Genomic DNA, 15,304 nt, shown 5'->3' on the forward strand with positions numbered 1-15,304 from the left:
ATCTCCAAATGTCAGAGGCTGAAAGCAGCATTGAAGACATTATAGCATCGAAAACTCTTTAACAAAATAGTTTCAATTTATTTTCTGTGGATTGACTCGTTTTCTTTTTTCCATGACGCTGCCATTCTCATCTATACCCTTCCTCTTGTTGTATGTTGTATGTTTTCTGTTTCAATGGCTAATTTTAACATCAGATTAAAGCACAACATTAAAAGATTTGCCTTTTGGCTAACACCAGCACATTTGAGCTATTGTGTTCCACTGTGCAGCATAAAATACGAGGGTTGCCAACTCTCACGCATCTGGCGTGTGACAAACGCTTTCACTCTCAATCTGACGCTCTCACGCTGCCCAAACTATTCTCACGCCAAAAACAAGATGAACCGGCGATCGTTTTTGGATGGTTATTTACAGTGTTGAGTTGACAGCTGTCGATCCACTCCCTTCCCGCCCCCACCACTCTTAACAACGCTAACAGAAAGCAGAGCAGTGGGAGCCGGTTGGTCAACCCCGACCCTGGTGTTAACCCCTGGCCTTTCATCAGTCGACGGCGAACTTTACTGAAGGAAATGTGGGTTTGCACAGTGCACTTATCGATATCGGTGAATAGGTTTGAAAACATGATTAGAGTATGATAACCTGTTCTATAAATATATATATATATATATATATATATATATATCCGTAGCGGGACCTTAGCCTATATATATATATATATACATATATATATATAGGCTAAGGTCCCGCTACGGACAGGATAGCAGTCATTTACTGCGCATAAGTGTAATTAAACCCATGATATCAAAATCTCACTCCAGCCAGGAACCCAACGCTGGCAACCCTGAAATACTTTAATTTGACTTGCAACATTATGTCTATTGCACTATTTTATTTCTTTATTATGTCTTTAACATACTGTTTGTTGCTTTTTTTGAAGAGCCTGTGATTTTAACTCCCACCCTGAAGCTTGAATTTGCAGAGACTATGATCAATGTCCGCAGCCCCTGAGGATAAACACAAACATTTGTAAAATGTAAAAAATTAGCCGCATCTTAACACCTACAGCTGTAAAATCCTGTTTTTGCAGCGTGAGCAGTGTGACTGGATGTGTCTGTTGGCGGCGACTGGAGGCCTTTTTCCTATACACTCCTATTATTTTTAAATATGGATGTTGTAATGTTATTATGTTGTTTGATGCGTGACTCTACATCCAACACATGTGTGTGCTTAGTCTCTCTCCCTGAGGGTTTCTTACATTTTCCTCCTTTCCTTTCTTTTGAGTTTCTCCTCTTATGCTTCAAGGGTCTAATCACAGAGGGTGTGTTCAGATGGAACATTGGTAATATGTGGTATTTGGATATTTCAATAAAAGGTGATTTGATTTAAATGATAATAATGATTAAATAACAGCAGTCTCTGCTCTTGTTTTGTGACTTTTGTTCAGATTGCTTTTCTTCTGGTTTCACCGGTTTCCTCGGCTGATAATCTGCCTCACATTGTTGGTATTTATTGGCTCCTTTTTAAATGTCCTATTCTGCATTACTTTTGCAGCTAATGATTACATTCCTCATTTAATTAACGCTGGATTCGATCCTTAAATGTCAGAAATGTGTGAGAAAAGTCCAACCCTAGTCTCCAACAGTGCATAGTGATTTTATTAATGTCCTCCTGCGTTCTACCCTCTCGGGCCCCGTACCTACCCACTTAAATACAATATAAATCAGAGAAAAGACACAAGTCTATGTTTTAGAAACTGATAACAGCATTTAAAGAGATTATCTAGAATGACCTACTATTTATTTATAAAAAAATAAAATGAGTGTGAGATTATTTCATTTTGATCACCTAATTATCTCTGCCCTCCCTGCATGATTCTGTCATACTCCTCTAAACTCTTTATCCTGTTGTAGGTTTCATGTTTTAATGGCCAATTTTAACATCAGATAGAGGAACATGATTTGAAAGTTGGCCTTCTGTCGAAAACGTTCACTAACGTCTTTGAAAAGTTACAAAAAACATGTAGAAACTCAAAATGAGCCCAGCCTTAATCATTGCAGCGGTAATCCTGCTTTTAAAGGTGTGGCTGGATGTCTCTGTGTGGACTGACGGGACTGGCCCATCACGTATAGACAGCCTTTGGGCCCTTCATGCTGCTTTCAGGCCCCTGAGGCCTTTGAGGACATGATCAGAAAAAGGTGTCTTTCTAGAAAAACGCCCCGCCCTGCTGGACACCGCCCACTCAGCTCAGACCGGTTTGCTCTGATGGCCGCGGGGCCTTACGGTGGCCCCGGCCCAACCCCTGTCCAGCTTCATAAAAGGAGCCAGTGGCCCCAACAGCTCTTCACTCTTTGCTCAGAGCCGACGACCAACCGACACTCAGCCATGTACAACAACAACCGCAGCATCAACAGGGCCCCCTCCGTGACCTCCTCATCCCGCCGCGTCGGCAGCATGGGGGCCGGCAGCATGAGGGCCGGCAGCGTGTACGGCGGAGCCGGAGGGTCTGGAGTCCGTGTCTCCCAGGCCAACTTGTCATTCTCCGCTGGCAGGCCCTTTAACCTGGCAGACGGCGTGGACGCGTCCGCCAACGAGAAGGGCACCATGCAGAACCTCAACGACCGCCTGGCCACATACCTGGACAAGGTGCGCAGCCTGGAGAAGGCCAACGGAGACCTGGAGCTGAAGATCAGACTTTTCCTGGAGAGCAAGAGCAGACCTGAGGCCCACGACTGCTCCGCCTTCAGGGGCCCCATCACAGAGCAGCAGGAACAGGTGAGAACGCAGAGACAGCAGCGCTGCAGTCTGAGCGAAACAGCAGAATACATAGACTCAGGATGCTCAGGTCCTCTCAGGTGCTGGGTTTTATCTGATTGGTTCCTCTGAAATGTTAAGTCGAATTCTATAAAGTTTAGAAAATAAATACATGAATACAACGCAAAGGGAAAAAGTGCCTAGCAGTGCAAAGAAGGCTTTGGAAATTTATATCATAAAATATCAAGATAGTCTGTAAATGAATAAATCAGGAGGAGGTTAAAGGTTTTCGGTGAGTTGTGCTTGTAGATTTTCCATTACAAGTGAAAGTCCTCTAGGGGCTCGTGGTGAAGGGGAGGACAGATCCCAACTGAGAAACAAGAAAAACGATTAGATAAACAGTATATTATATGAAACATTTTTATAAATAGGCTTTAATTTTGAATTAACTTAACACATTTTACTTTTTAATATTTAAGTTTTAAAGGTTTAAACGTTATTGTAACTTTTCTTAACAATACTGTCTTTCTAACTTCCCATTTTTAGATTATAAGGATATTTAATAATTGAGACTAAGTTTTACAACATAATGTTTTCTGCTATGTAGATTGAACTTAAAACATTTCTTTTGAAAGTTTTCAGTTTTTCTAACTTTTGGATCTTTCAGATAAACTTCGCTGCTCGTGGAAACGCCGCCCTGGTCCTCGCCATCGATAACGCCCAGCTGGCCACCGAGGACTTCAAAATGAAGTGAGTGAGAGACTCTGTTTCCTTCAACACTCTTGAGATAACCTGATTGAATCTGGTTAAATGTTCAACTCTGCTGTGATGCAGGTATGAGAACGAGCTGGCCATGCGGCAGTCTGTGGAGGCTGACATCACCGGGCTGAGGAAGGTCCTGGATGGGCTGACCCTGAGCCGCGCTGACCTGGAGATGCAGATCGAGGCTCTGAAGGACGACCTGATCATGATGAAGAGGACCCACGAGGAGGTGAGACCCTGAAACCACACAGAAATAGCAATAAAAAGGTAAAAAGACACAAGTCTAAGTGCCGTGTTCCTGCAGGACCTGCTGGTTCAGCGGGCCCAGATTGGAGGTCAGGTGAACGTGGAGGTGGACGCCGCTCCTCAGGAGGACCTGTCCGCTGTCATCGCCCAAATCAGAGAACACTACGAGACCGTGGCCTCCAAGAACCGCAAAGACCTGGAGTCCTGGTTCCAGACCAAGGTGAGAGCTCAACTTAAACCACGAGTACTTCCTGTTAAAGTTTATCAACAATTTGTTCGTTTTTTTAATTTGTATAGCTGCTGAATTTACTCCAGGTGGAACTACAGTCTGATTTAAGGGTTGATTATATACATTATGCAATATATATAATATTCAGATATACATAATACTTTTTTTTCTGCTGTTGTTTTTTATTTCTATTTAATTTTATGATTTATCTCATTGTTTTAACTTTGAAATGTTTTTTCAAAGTATTTGAATTTTCACCATTTTTTTGAACTTACATATATTTTTTTGTTTTTAGTATGACATGTTATAATTAATATACATAAGTAACTTTTCATTTCATTTTTGGGGGTTTTAAGGCTTTATAATTTTACTTTGTTGTTCTTATGCTCGGCGATGTCCAAATCCCACTGCTGTCTGAAATCTTGATATCAATCATAACTTTAATAACAAGCTTTTCCTCACAGACAGCCGAGCTGAACCAAGGTGTGTCTGTGACCACTGAGACGCTGCATACCACCAAGTCTGAGATCGGAGAGGTCAGACGATTAGAGCAGAGTCTGGAGATCAAGCTGCAGGCGCAGATCAGCAAGGTGCATTATTTACATCCAATAATAAATACAAACATTGCTGATTTAAAGTTGTTTAAACAATCATGAAAATGGATGTATAAAAGTGTTCCCTCTGTCCTGACAGTTGGAGGAGTTTTTAAAGTGTTAAGTGAGTCCTCCCTCTTCTTCCTGAACAGAAAGGAGCAGTGGAGATGTCTCTGGCTGAGACCCAGAGCCGCTACTCCATCATGCTGGAAGGTTACCAGAGGCAGGTGGAGGCTCTGGAGGATCAGCTGGGCCAGCTGAGGGGCGATCTGGAGAGGCAGGGACAGCAGTACCAGATGCTGCTGGACATCAAGACCAGACTGGAGCTGGAGATCGCCGAGTACAGGAGGCTGCTGGACGGAGAGAGGTGAGCCCAAGGAAAAGGGTCGTCAGTGCGTCTGACACTGACGATGTGGAACGTGCACAAATACAAACTATATGAGTTTAGTGTTAGCATGCTAACATGAGCTAATTATTGGGGAACATTTACTGAATCTGAGTTTAGCGTGTTTGCATGCCAACATGAGCTGAAGAAAAACAAACAAGTAACAAATAGAAGTGTATTAACTGAATGTGTTCTTTCCCAGTCCTGCCACCACAACAAAGACCATCAAGACCACCAGGGTGGTGACCATCACGCAGGAAGTGGACGAATTTGGAAATGTGATCAACAGCAGTTAGATTTAAACTCTGAGCTGAGTCTGTCTGTGCTTCTTCAATAAAAATCAAGTGTAACATTGTTCCTGAGCTCCATGTGTTTTATTTACACACTGATGATCAGCTGCTACTCTGACTTTATTAAAAAGACTCAGCTTTGAATATTCTCATCTACATTCTTTAGACATACTTTGGACAATCAATTAGTCATCGTTTTAGTATAATCTAGGGGTTAAGAGTGGAGCTGCAGGCTTAGACACTGTTACTGCTATACAACACAAAAAAACTGCACATCATGGTTTTGTCGGTCCGCTGCCATCTTGGTTCTCTGGAACGTGAAGTGAGGCTGAACAGGACTTTTTTAATGAAAAAAACATCTTAATATAATAACCAAAATGAAAATTACTGTTAAAGGTTTCAAAGTTGAAGGGCAATATTTTCATGTGTCTGCTCAATGAATTATTTATTTTTTTACAGTTTAAAAAAATACTGTCTTACCTTCTTAAATTCCGGAGGATACAAAATTATTTATAAAGGTTCAGCCGCGTTTAAGTACTCACATTTAACAATCTGAGTGGGATAATCCTTCTCTGGTGACGTTTTTTTGAATGTCATAAATGTGAAAATTGTAAGCAAGATCCAGTTAGAATATCTTAGAATTTACTAATCATATCAACGTCGGAGTAAAAGGCACTCTTTTTTTGATTTTTTTTACGGAAGATACCACTTTCATGTTGATTGACGTAAAGACATTATCAATACACTGTTCAAACTTCTTGTTTCATATTGTTGTCATAGAGGTAGTCAAAGGTTTTTACGGAGGGGATTTAGCATCTCCCTTTTGCTCCACCATTCTGTCAAAACCTTTGATCAGAAAATACTGTATTTAGTAATAGAAGGCTATCAAAAACTCTGAATGATATCCGAAGAAGGCTTCTGTAAAAACTGTAAAATATAGATGGTAATGAAACCGAAATGATAATGTATAGTGTGTATATATGCTACTGAAGTGGAGATTTCTGGCTCACAGTATCAGAAATAACACATTTTCAGCTGTTTTGATAACAGCTTTTAAATACATTGATTGTAAATGTAACAATAGTATTGTTATGTAGTGTTTGTTTCAACACGGACTTGTTAGAGTGTGACACCTAGGAACGGTAGCTGTTAAGAGTTGCAAATACTATGTTGTGAGCCAGTGATGGATTGAAATAAACAGTGTAAGCAAACTGGAATATGCTTTAATCGTCCATTCTGTGTCGGGTAGAGACAGGGCAGAATGAAACAGTAAAATTGATGCATTTCATACACACTAGAAAAGACAATAGATATCAAAATGAAACTTCCCCAGTTGATTATTTCCTAAGGAAGGCTGAAGGGGTAAAACCAGAATTTTGTAACTGGGTTTGAAAACAAAAAAACATGTACTGTTTTTTTGTTTCATGGTGTCGCCAGGGAGTTCACAGACAGGTTTGTGGGATTGTGATGACTGTTTGGTTTGTCTTTACTTTCTGTGGTCTCCTCTCTTTTGAGCCATGAGACAGGTTGTGACAGACACCTTTTTTTAAAATGGAAATAAAAAGTTAATTCAGAAACAGGAGGGACAAACGAGTTGTGACTTAGAATTATATATACAAATAAATGTTTATTTTCTCCTACTTTAGCTCTTATGTTCTTTTTTTCTCTGAAATTATTTGTCATTTGAGCAATAACTACATTGTAGTTTGGCCAATGAACATCTTAAGTGTCCCAGGCAGTGCAAAATACAATATACTTGAGATAAAAAGAGAAAAGACATAGTAGTGCAAGAAAATATTACAATAGACTTGCAAGTAAGCTTGAATAAGAAAAATGTATGAATACAAAACAGAATGAGATAAGACAGAAGGTAAAATGATATACTGTAAAAACGTGTACTTAAAGATGTTTACTTTAGCACAAGTTTAAATGCATAGTGTTAATATTCTCCATTGCAATTAAGTAATCAAAATTGTACCCATGTAAAAGTTTTGGCATCAAATTATATTTAAGGCACCAAAAGTAAAAGCATGTGTTATGCAGATTTCAAAATATTAGTATATTATAGTATTAAGTTATTGATGCCTTATTGTGTTCATCACTCTAATGATGCAGCTGGTAACGAAGGTGTTCAATGGAAACACTTTATATACTGCAGAAAACTAAACTGTTATAATACCTCATAATTTATTTGCTTTTTTCTGTGAAGTTTGGTCCATTTCAGGACTAATCCCAAAGTCAAGACACAGCTGGGGAGGGCTGAGAAAACACAGGGGCTTCAGGTCAACACATTCAGGCATCAAAAAGGAGTGAAAACAGACATGACACAGGGGGTGAACACTCTTCGAAATAAGACAGGAAACAGACGGATCATGACACCCAGATGGTTAAGCCAATAGCAGCATAACTGCGCCTGAAATCTCAGTTTGTCAGTCCATAATCCAAATATGTTCAATTTGATCTGATATCAAAGAGAGAAAAGCTGAACATCTCCAAATGTCAGAGGCTGAAAGCAGCATTGAAGACATTATAGCATCGAAAACTCTTTAACAAAATAGTTTCAATTTATTTTCTGTGGATTGACTCGTTTTCTTTTTTCCATGACGCTGCCATTCTCATCTATACCCTTCCTCTTGTTGTATGTTGTATGTTTTCTGTTTCAATGGCTAATTTTAACATCAGATTAAAGCACAACATTAAAAGATTTGCCTTTTGGCTAACACCAGCACATTTGAGCTATTGTGTTCCACTGTGCAGCATAAAATACGAGGGTTGCCAACTCTCACGCATCTGGCGTGTGACAAACGCTTTCACTCTCAATCTGACGCTCTCACGCTGCCCAAACTATTCTCACGCCAAAAACAAGATGAACCGGCGATCGTTTTTGGATGGTTATTTACAGTGTTGAGTTGACAGCTGTCGATCCACTCCCTTCCCGCCCCCACCACTCTTAACAACGCTAACAGAAAGCAGAGCAGTGGGAGCCGGTTGGTCAACCCCGACCCTGGTGTTAACCCCTGGCCTTTCATCAGTCGACGGCGAACTTTACTGAAGGAAATGTGGGTTTGCACAGTGCACTTATCGATATCGGTGAATAGGTTTGAAAACATGATTAGAGTATGATAACCTGTTCTATAAATATATATATATATATATATATATATATATCCGTAGCGGGACCTTAGCCTATATATATATATATATACATATATATATATAGGCTAAGGTCCCGCTACGGACAGGATAGCAGTCATTTACTGCGCATAAGTGTAATTAAACCCATGATATCAAAATCTCACTCCAGCCAGGAACCCAACGCTGGCAACCCTGAAATACTTTAATTTGACTTGCAACATTATGTCTATTGCACTATTTTATTTCTTTATTATGTCTTTAACATACTGTTTGTTGCTTTTTTTGAAGAGCCTGTGATTTTAACTCCCACCCTGAAGCTTGAATTTGCAGAGACTATGATCAATGTCCGCAGCCCCTGAGGATAAACACAAACATTTGTAAAATGTAAAAAATTAGCCGCATCTTAACACCTACAGCTGTAAAATCCTGTTTTTGCAGCGTGAGCAGTGTGACTGGATGTGTCTGTTGGCGGCGACTGGAGGCCTTTTTCCTATACACTCCTATTATTTTTAAATATGGATGTTGTAATGTTATTATGTTGTTTGATGCGTGACTCTACATCCAACACATGTGTGTGCTTAGTCTCTCTCCCTGAGGGTTTCTTACATTTTCCTCCTTTCCTTTCTTTTGAGTTTCTCCTCTTATGCTTCAAGGGTCTAATCACAGAGGGTGTGTTCAGATGGAACATTGGTAATATGTGGTATTTGGATATTTCAATAAAAGGTGATTTGATTTAAATGATAATAATGATTAAATAACAGCAGTCTCTGCTCTTGTTTTGTGACTTTTGTTCAGATTGCTTTTCTTCTGGTTTCACCGGTTTCCTCGGCTGATAATCTGCCTCACATTGTTGGTATTTATTGGCTCCTTTTTAAATGTCCTATTCTGCATTACTTTTGCAGCTAATGATTACATTCCTCATTTAATTAACGCTGGATCCTTAAATGTCAGAAATGTGTGAGAAAAGTCCAACCCTAGTCTCCAACAGTGCATAGTGATTTTATTAATGTCCTCCTGCGTTCTACCCTCTCGGGCCCCGTACCTACCCACTTAAATACAATATAAATCAGAGAAAAGACACAAATCTATGTTTTAGAAACTGATAACAGCATTTAAAGAGATTATCTAGAATGACCAACTATTTATTTATAAAAAAATAAAATGAGTGTGAGATTATTTCATTTTGATCACCTAATTATCTCTGCCCTCCCTGCATGATTCTGTCATACTCCTCTAGACTCTTTATCCTGTTGTAGGTTTCATGTTTTAATGGCCAATTTTAACATCAGATAGAGGAACATGATTTGAAAGTTGGCCTTCTGTCGAAAACGTTCACTAACGTCTTTGAAAAGTTACAAAAAACATGTAGAAACTCAAAATGAGCCCAGCCTTAATCATTGCAGCGGTAATCCTGCTTTTAAAGGTGTGGCTGGATGTCTCTGTGTGGACTGACGGGACTGGCCCATCACGTATAGACAGCCTTTGGGCCCTTCATGCTGCTTTCAGGCCCCTGAGGCCTTTGAGGACATGATCAGAAAAAGGTGTCTTTCTAGAAAAACGCCCCGCCCTGCTGGACACCGCCCACTCAGCTCAGACCGGTTTGCTCTGATGGCCGCGGGGCCTTACGGTGGCCCCGGCCCAACCCCTGTCCAGCTTCATAAAAGGAGCCAGTGGCCCCAACAGCTCTTCACTCTTTGCTCAGAGCCGACGACCAACCGACACTCAGCCATGTACAACAACAACCGCAGCATCAACAGGGCCCCCTCCGTGACCTCCTCATCCCGCCGCGTCGGCAGCATGGGGGCCGGCAGCATGAGGGCCGGCAGCGTGTACGGCGGAGCCGGAGGGTCTGGAGTCCGTGTCTCCCAGGCCAACTTGTCATTCTCCGCTGGCAGGCCCTTTAACCTGGCAGACGGCGTGGACGCGTCCGCCAACGAGAAGGGCACCATGCAGAACCTCAACGACCGCCTGGCCACATACCTGGACAAGGTGCGCAGCCTGGAGAAGGCCAACGGAGACCTGGAGCTGAAGATCAGACTTTTCCTGGAGAGCAAGAGCAGACCTGAGGCCCACGACTGCTCCGCCTTCAGGGGCCTCATCACAGAGCAGCAGGAACAGGTGAGAACGCAGAGACAGCAGCGCTGCAGTCTGAGCGAAACAGCAGAATACATAGACTCAGGATGCTCAGGTCCTCTCAGGTGCTGGGTTTTATCTGATTGGTTCCTCTGAAATGTTAAGTCGAATTCTATAAAGTTTAGAAAATAAATACATGAATACAACGCAAAGGGAAAAAGTGCCTAGCAGTGCAAAGAAGGCTTTGGAAATTTATATCATAAAATATCAAGATAGTCTGTAAATGAATAAATCAGGAGGAGGTTAAAGGTTTTTGGTGAGTTGTGCTTGTAGATTTTCCATTACAAGTGAAAGTCCTCTAGGGGCTCGTGGTGAAGGGGAGGACAGATCCCAGCTGAGAAACAAGAAAAACGATTAGATAAACAGTATATTATATGAAACATTTTTATAAATAGGCTTTAATTTTGAATTAACTTAACACATTTTACTTTTTAATATTTAAGTTTTAAAGGTTTAAACGTTATTGTAACTTTTCTTAACAATACTGTCTTTCTAACTTCCCATTTTTAGATTATAAGGATATTTAATAATTGAGACTAAGTTTTACAACATAATGTTTTCTGCTATGTAGATTGAACTTAAAACATTTCTTTTGAAAGTTTTCAGTTTTTCTAACTTTTGGATCTTTCAGATAAACTTCGCTGCTCGTGGAAACGCCGCCCTGGTCCTCGCCATCGATAACGCCCAGCTGGCCACCGAGGACTTCAAAATGAAGTGAGTGAGAGACTCTGTTTCCTTCAACACTCTTGAGATAACCTGATTGAATCTGGTTAAATGTTCAACTCTGCTGTGATGCAGGTATGAGAACGAGCTGGCCATGCGGCAGTCTGTGGAAGCTGACATCACCGGGCTGAGGAAGGTCCTGGATGGGCTGACCCTGAGCCGCGCTGACCTGGAGATGCAGATCGAGGCTCTGAAGGACGACCTGATCATGATGAAGAGGACCCACGAGGAGGTGAGACCCTGAAACCACACAGAAATAGCAATAAAAAGGTAAAAAGACACAAGTCTAAGTGCCGTGTTCCTGCAGGACCTGCTGGTTCAGCGGGCCCAGATTGGAGGTCAGGTGAACGTGGAGGTGGACGCCGCTCCTCAGGAGGACCTGTCCGCTGTCATCGCCCAAATCAGAGAACACTACGAGACCGTGGCCTCCAAGAACCGCAAAGACCTGGAGTCCTGGTTCCAGACCAAGGTGAGAGCTCAACTTAAACCACGAGTACTTCCTGTTAAAGTTTATCAACAATTTGTTCGTTTTTTAAATTTGTATAGCTGCTGAATTTACTCCAGGTGGAACTACAGTCTGATTTAAGGGTTGATTATATACATTATGCAATATATATAATATTCAGATATACATAATACTTTTTTTTCTGCTGTTGTTTTTTATTTCTATTTAATTTTATGATTTATCTCATTGTTTTAACTTTGAAATGTTTTTTCAAAGTATTTGAATTTTCACCATTTTTTTGAACTTATATATATTTTTTTGTTTTTAGTATGACATGTTATAATTAATATACATAAGTAACTTTTCATTTCATTTTTGGGGGTTTTAAGGCTTTATAATTTTACTTTGTTGTTCTTATGCTCGGCGATGTCCAAATCCCACTGCTGTCTGAAATCTTGATATCAATCATAACTTTAATAACAAGCTTTTCCTCACAGACAGCCGAGCTGAACCAAGGTGTGTCTGTGACCACTGAGACGCTGCATACCACCAAGTCTGAGATCGGAGAGGTCAGACGATTAGAGCAGAGTCTGGAGATCAAGCTGCAGGCGCAGATCAGCAAGGTGCATTATTTACATCCAATAATAAATACAAACATTGCTGATTTAAAGTTGTTTAAACAATCATGAAAATGGATGTATAAAAGTGTTCCCTCTGTCCTGACAGTTGGAGGAGTTTTTAAAGTGTTAAGTGAGTCCTCCCTCTTCTTCCTGAACAGAAAGGAGCAGTGGAGATGTCTCTGGCTGAGACCCAGAGCCGCTACTCCATCATGCTGGAAGGTTACCAGAGGCAGGTGGAGGCTCTGGAGGATCAGCTGGGCCAGCTGAGGGGCGATCTGGAGAGGCAGGGACAGCAGTACCAGATGCTGCTGGACATCAAGACCAGACTGGAGCTGGAGATCGCCGAGTACAGGAGGCTGCTGGACGGAGAGAGGTGAGCCCAAGGAAAAGGGTCGTCAGTGCGTCTGACACTGACGATGTGGAACGTGCACAAATACAAACTATATGAGTTTAGTGTTAGCATGCTAACATGAGCTAATTATTGGGGAACATTTACTGAATCTGAGTTTAGCGTGTTTGCATGCCAACATGAGCTGAAGAAAAACAAACAAGTAACAAATAGAAGTGTATTAACTGAATGTGTTCTTTCCCAGTCCTGCCACCACAACAAAGACCATCAAGACCACCAGGGTGGTGACCATCACGCAGGAAGTGGACGAATTTGGAAATGTGATCAACAGCAGTTAGATTTAAACTCTGAGCTGAGTCTGTCTGTGCTTCTTCAATAAAAATCAAGTGTAACATTGTTCCTGAGCTCCATGTGTTTTATTTACACACTGATGATCAGCTGCTACTCTGACTTTATTAAAAAGACTCAGCTTTGAATATTCTCATCTACATTCTTTAGACATACTTTGGACAATCAGTTAGTCATCGTTTTAGTATAATCTAGGGGTTAAGAGTGGAACTGCAGGCTTAGACACTGTTACTGCTATACGACACAAAAAAACTGCACATCATGGTTTTGTCGGTCCGCTGCCATCTTGGTTCTCTGGAACGTGAAGTGAGGCTGAACAGGACTTTTTTAATGAAAAAAACATCTTAATATAATAACCAAAATGAAAATTACTGTTAAAGGTTTCAAAGTTGAAGGGCAATATTTTCATGTGTCTGCTCAATGAATTATTTATTTTTTTACAGTTTAAAAAAATACTGTCTTACCTTCTTAAATTCCGGAGGATACAAAATAATTTATAAAGGTTCAGCCGCGTTTAAGTACTCACATTTAACAATCTGAGTGGGATAATCCTTCTCTGGTGACGTTTTTTTGAATGTCATAAATGTGAAAATTGTAAGCAAGATCCAGTTAGAATATCTTAGAATTTACTAATCACATCAACGTCGGAGTAAAAGGCACTCTTTTTTTGATTTTTTTTACAGAAGATACCACTTTCATGTTGATTGACGTAAAGACATTATCAATACACTGTTCAAACTTCTTGTTTCATATTGTTGTCATAGAGGTAGTCAAAGGTTTTTACGGAGGGGATTTAGCATCTCCCTTTTGCTCCACCATTCTGTCAAAACCTTTGATCAGAAAATACTGTATTTAGTAATAGAAGGCTATCAAAAACTCTGAATGATATCCGAAGAAGGCTTCTGTAAAAACTGTAAAATATAGATGGTAATGAAACCGAAATGATAATGTATAGTGTGTATATATGCTACTGAAGTGGAGATTTCTGGCTCACAGTATCAGAAATAACACATTTTCAGCTGTTTTGATAACAGCTTTTAAATACATTGATTGTAAATGTAACAATAGTATTGTTATGTAGTGTTTGTTTCAACACGGACTTGTTAGAGTGTGACACCTAGGAACGGTAGCTGTTAAGAGTTGCAAATACTATGTTGTGAGCCAGTGATGGATTGAAATAAACAGTGTAAGCAAACTGGAATATGCTTTAATCGTCCATTCTGTGTCGGGTAGAGACAGGGCAGAATGAAACAGTAAAATTGATGCATTTCATACACACTAGAAAAGACAATAGATATCAAAATGAAACTTCCCCAGTTGATTATTTCCTAAGGAAGGCTGAAGGGGTAAAACCAGAATTTTGTAACTGGGTTTGAAAACAAAAAAACATGTACTGTTTTTTTGTTTCATGGTGTCGCCAGGGAGTTCACAGACAGGTTTGTGGGATTGTGATGACTGTTTGGTTTGTCTTTACTTTCTGTGGTCTCCTCTCTTTTGAGCCATGAGACAGGTTGTGACAGACACCTTTTTTAAAAATGGAAATAAAAAGTTAATTCAGAAACAGGAGGGACAAACGAGTTGTGACTTAGAATTATATATACAAATAAATGTTTATTTTCTCCTACTTTAGCTCTTATGTTCTTTTTTTCTCTGAAATTATTTGTCATTTGAGCAATAACTACATTGTAGTTTGGCCAATGAACATCTTAAGTGTCCCAGGCAGTGCAAAATACAATATACTTGAGATAAAAAGAGAAAAGACATAGTAGTGCAAGAAAATATTACAATAGACTTGCAAGTAAGCTTGAATAAGAAAAATGTATGAATACAAAACAGAATGAGATAAGACAGAAGGTAAAATGATATACTGTAAAAACGTGTACTTAAAGATGTTTACTTTAGCACAAGTTTAAATGCATAGTGTTAATATTCTCCATTGCAATTAAGTAATCAAAATTGTACCCATGTAAAAGTTTTGGCATCAAATTATATTTAAGGCACCAAAAGTAAAAGCATGTGTTATGCAGATTTCAAAATATTAGTATATTATAGTATTAAGTTATTGATGCCTTATTGTGTTCATCACTCTAATGATGCAGCTGGTAACGAAGGTGTTCAATGGAAACACTTTATACTGCAGAAAACTAAACTGTTATAATACCTCATAATTTATTTGTTGATTTATATTTTTGTAGTAAATAGAAACTAAAGCTGTAAAAGTAAAGTAAAAAGCGATGTATCAACCAAAAATCTAAAAGTGAAAATACTGTATTATGGAATTTTCTCAAGGTACTT

At 39.9% G+C, this 15,304-nt stretch overlaps 2 protein-coding genes across 2 annotated transcripts; both read left to right on the forward strand.

The window, feature by feature from the left end:
- The first annotated feature begins 2,424 nt into the window (after window positions 1-2,424).
- LOC134877989 (keratin, type I cytoskeletal 13-like) lies at window positions 2,425-5,262 on the forward strand. The gene is made up of 7 exons (XM_063903725.1): window positions 2,425-2,772; window positions 3,419-3,501; window positions 3,586-3,742; window positions 3,818-3,979; window positions 4,453-4,578; window positions 4,734-4,948; window positions 5,169-5,262. The coding sequence occupies exons 1-7, from the start codon at window positions 2,452-2,454 to the stop codon at window positions 5,260-5,262; spliced, it is 1,158 nt and encodes a 385-aa protein (XP_063759795.1). The 5' UTR covers window positions 2,425-2,451.
- A 4,899-nt stretch (window positions 5,263-10,161) lies between these two features.
- LOC134877875 (keratin, type I cytoskeletal 13-like) lies at window positions 10,162-12,999 on the forward strand. The gene is made up of 7 exons (XM_063903550.1): window positions 10,162-10,509; window positions 11,156-11,238; window positions 11,323-11,479; window positions 11,555-11,716; window positions 12,190-12,315; window positions 12,471-12,685; window positions 12,906-12,999. Exons 1-7 carry the CDS (start codon window positions 10,189-10,191, stop codon window positions 12,997-12,999), a joined length of 1,158 nt encoding a protein of 385 aa, XP_063759620.1. The 5' UTR covers window positions 10,162-10,188.
- Window positions 13,000-15,304: the final 2,305 nt, after the last annotated feature.

The sequence above is a fragment of the Eleginops maclovinus genome, chromosome 16 (genome assembly GCF_036324505.1).
Source record: "Eleginops maclovinus isolate JMC-PN-2008 ecotype Puerto Natales chromosome 16, JC_Emac_rtc_rv5, whole genome shotgun sequence".
In the NCBI taxonomy this organism is placed as follows: Eukaryota; Metazoa; Chordata; class Actinopteri; order Perciformes; family Eleginopidae; genus Eleginops; species Eleginops maclovinus.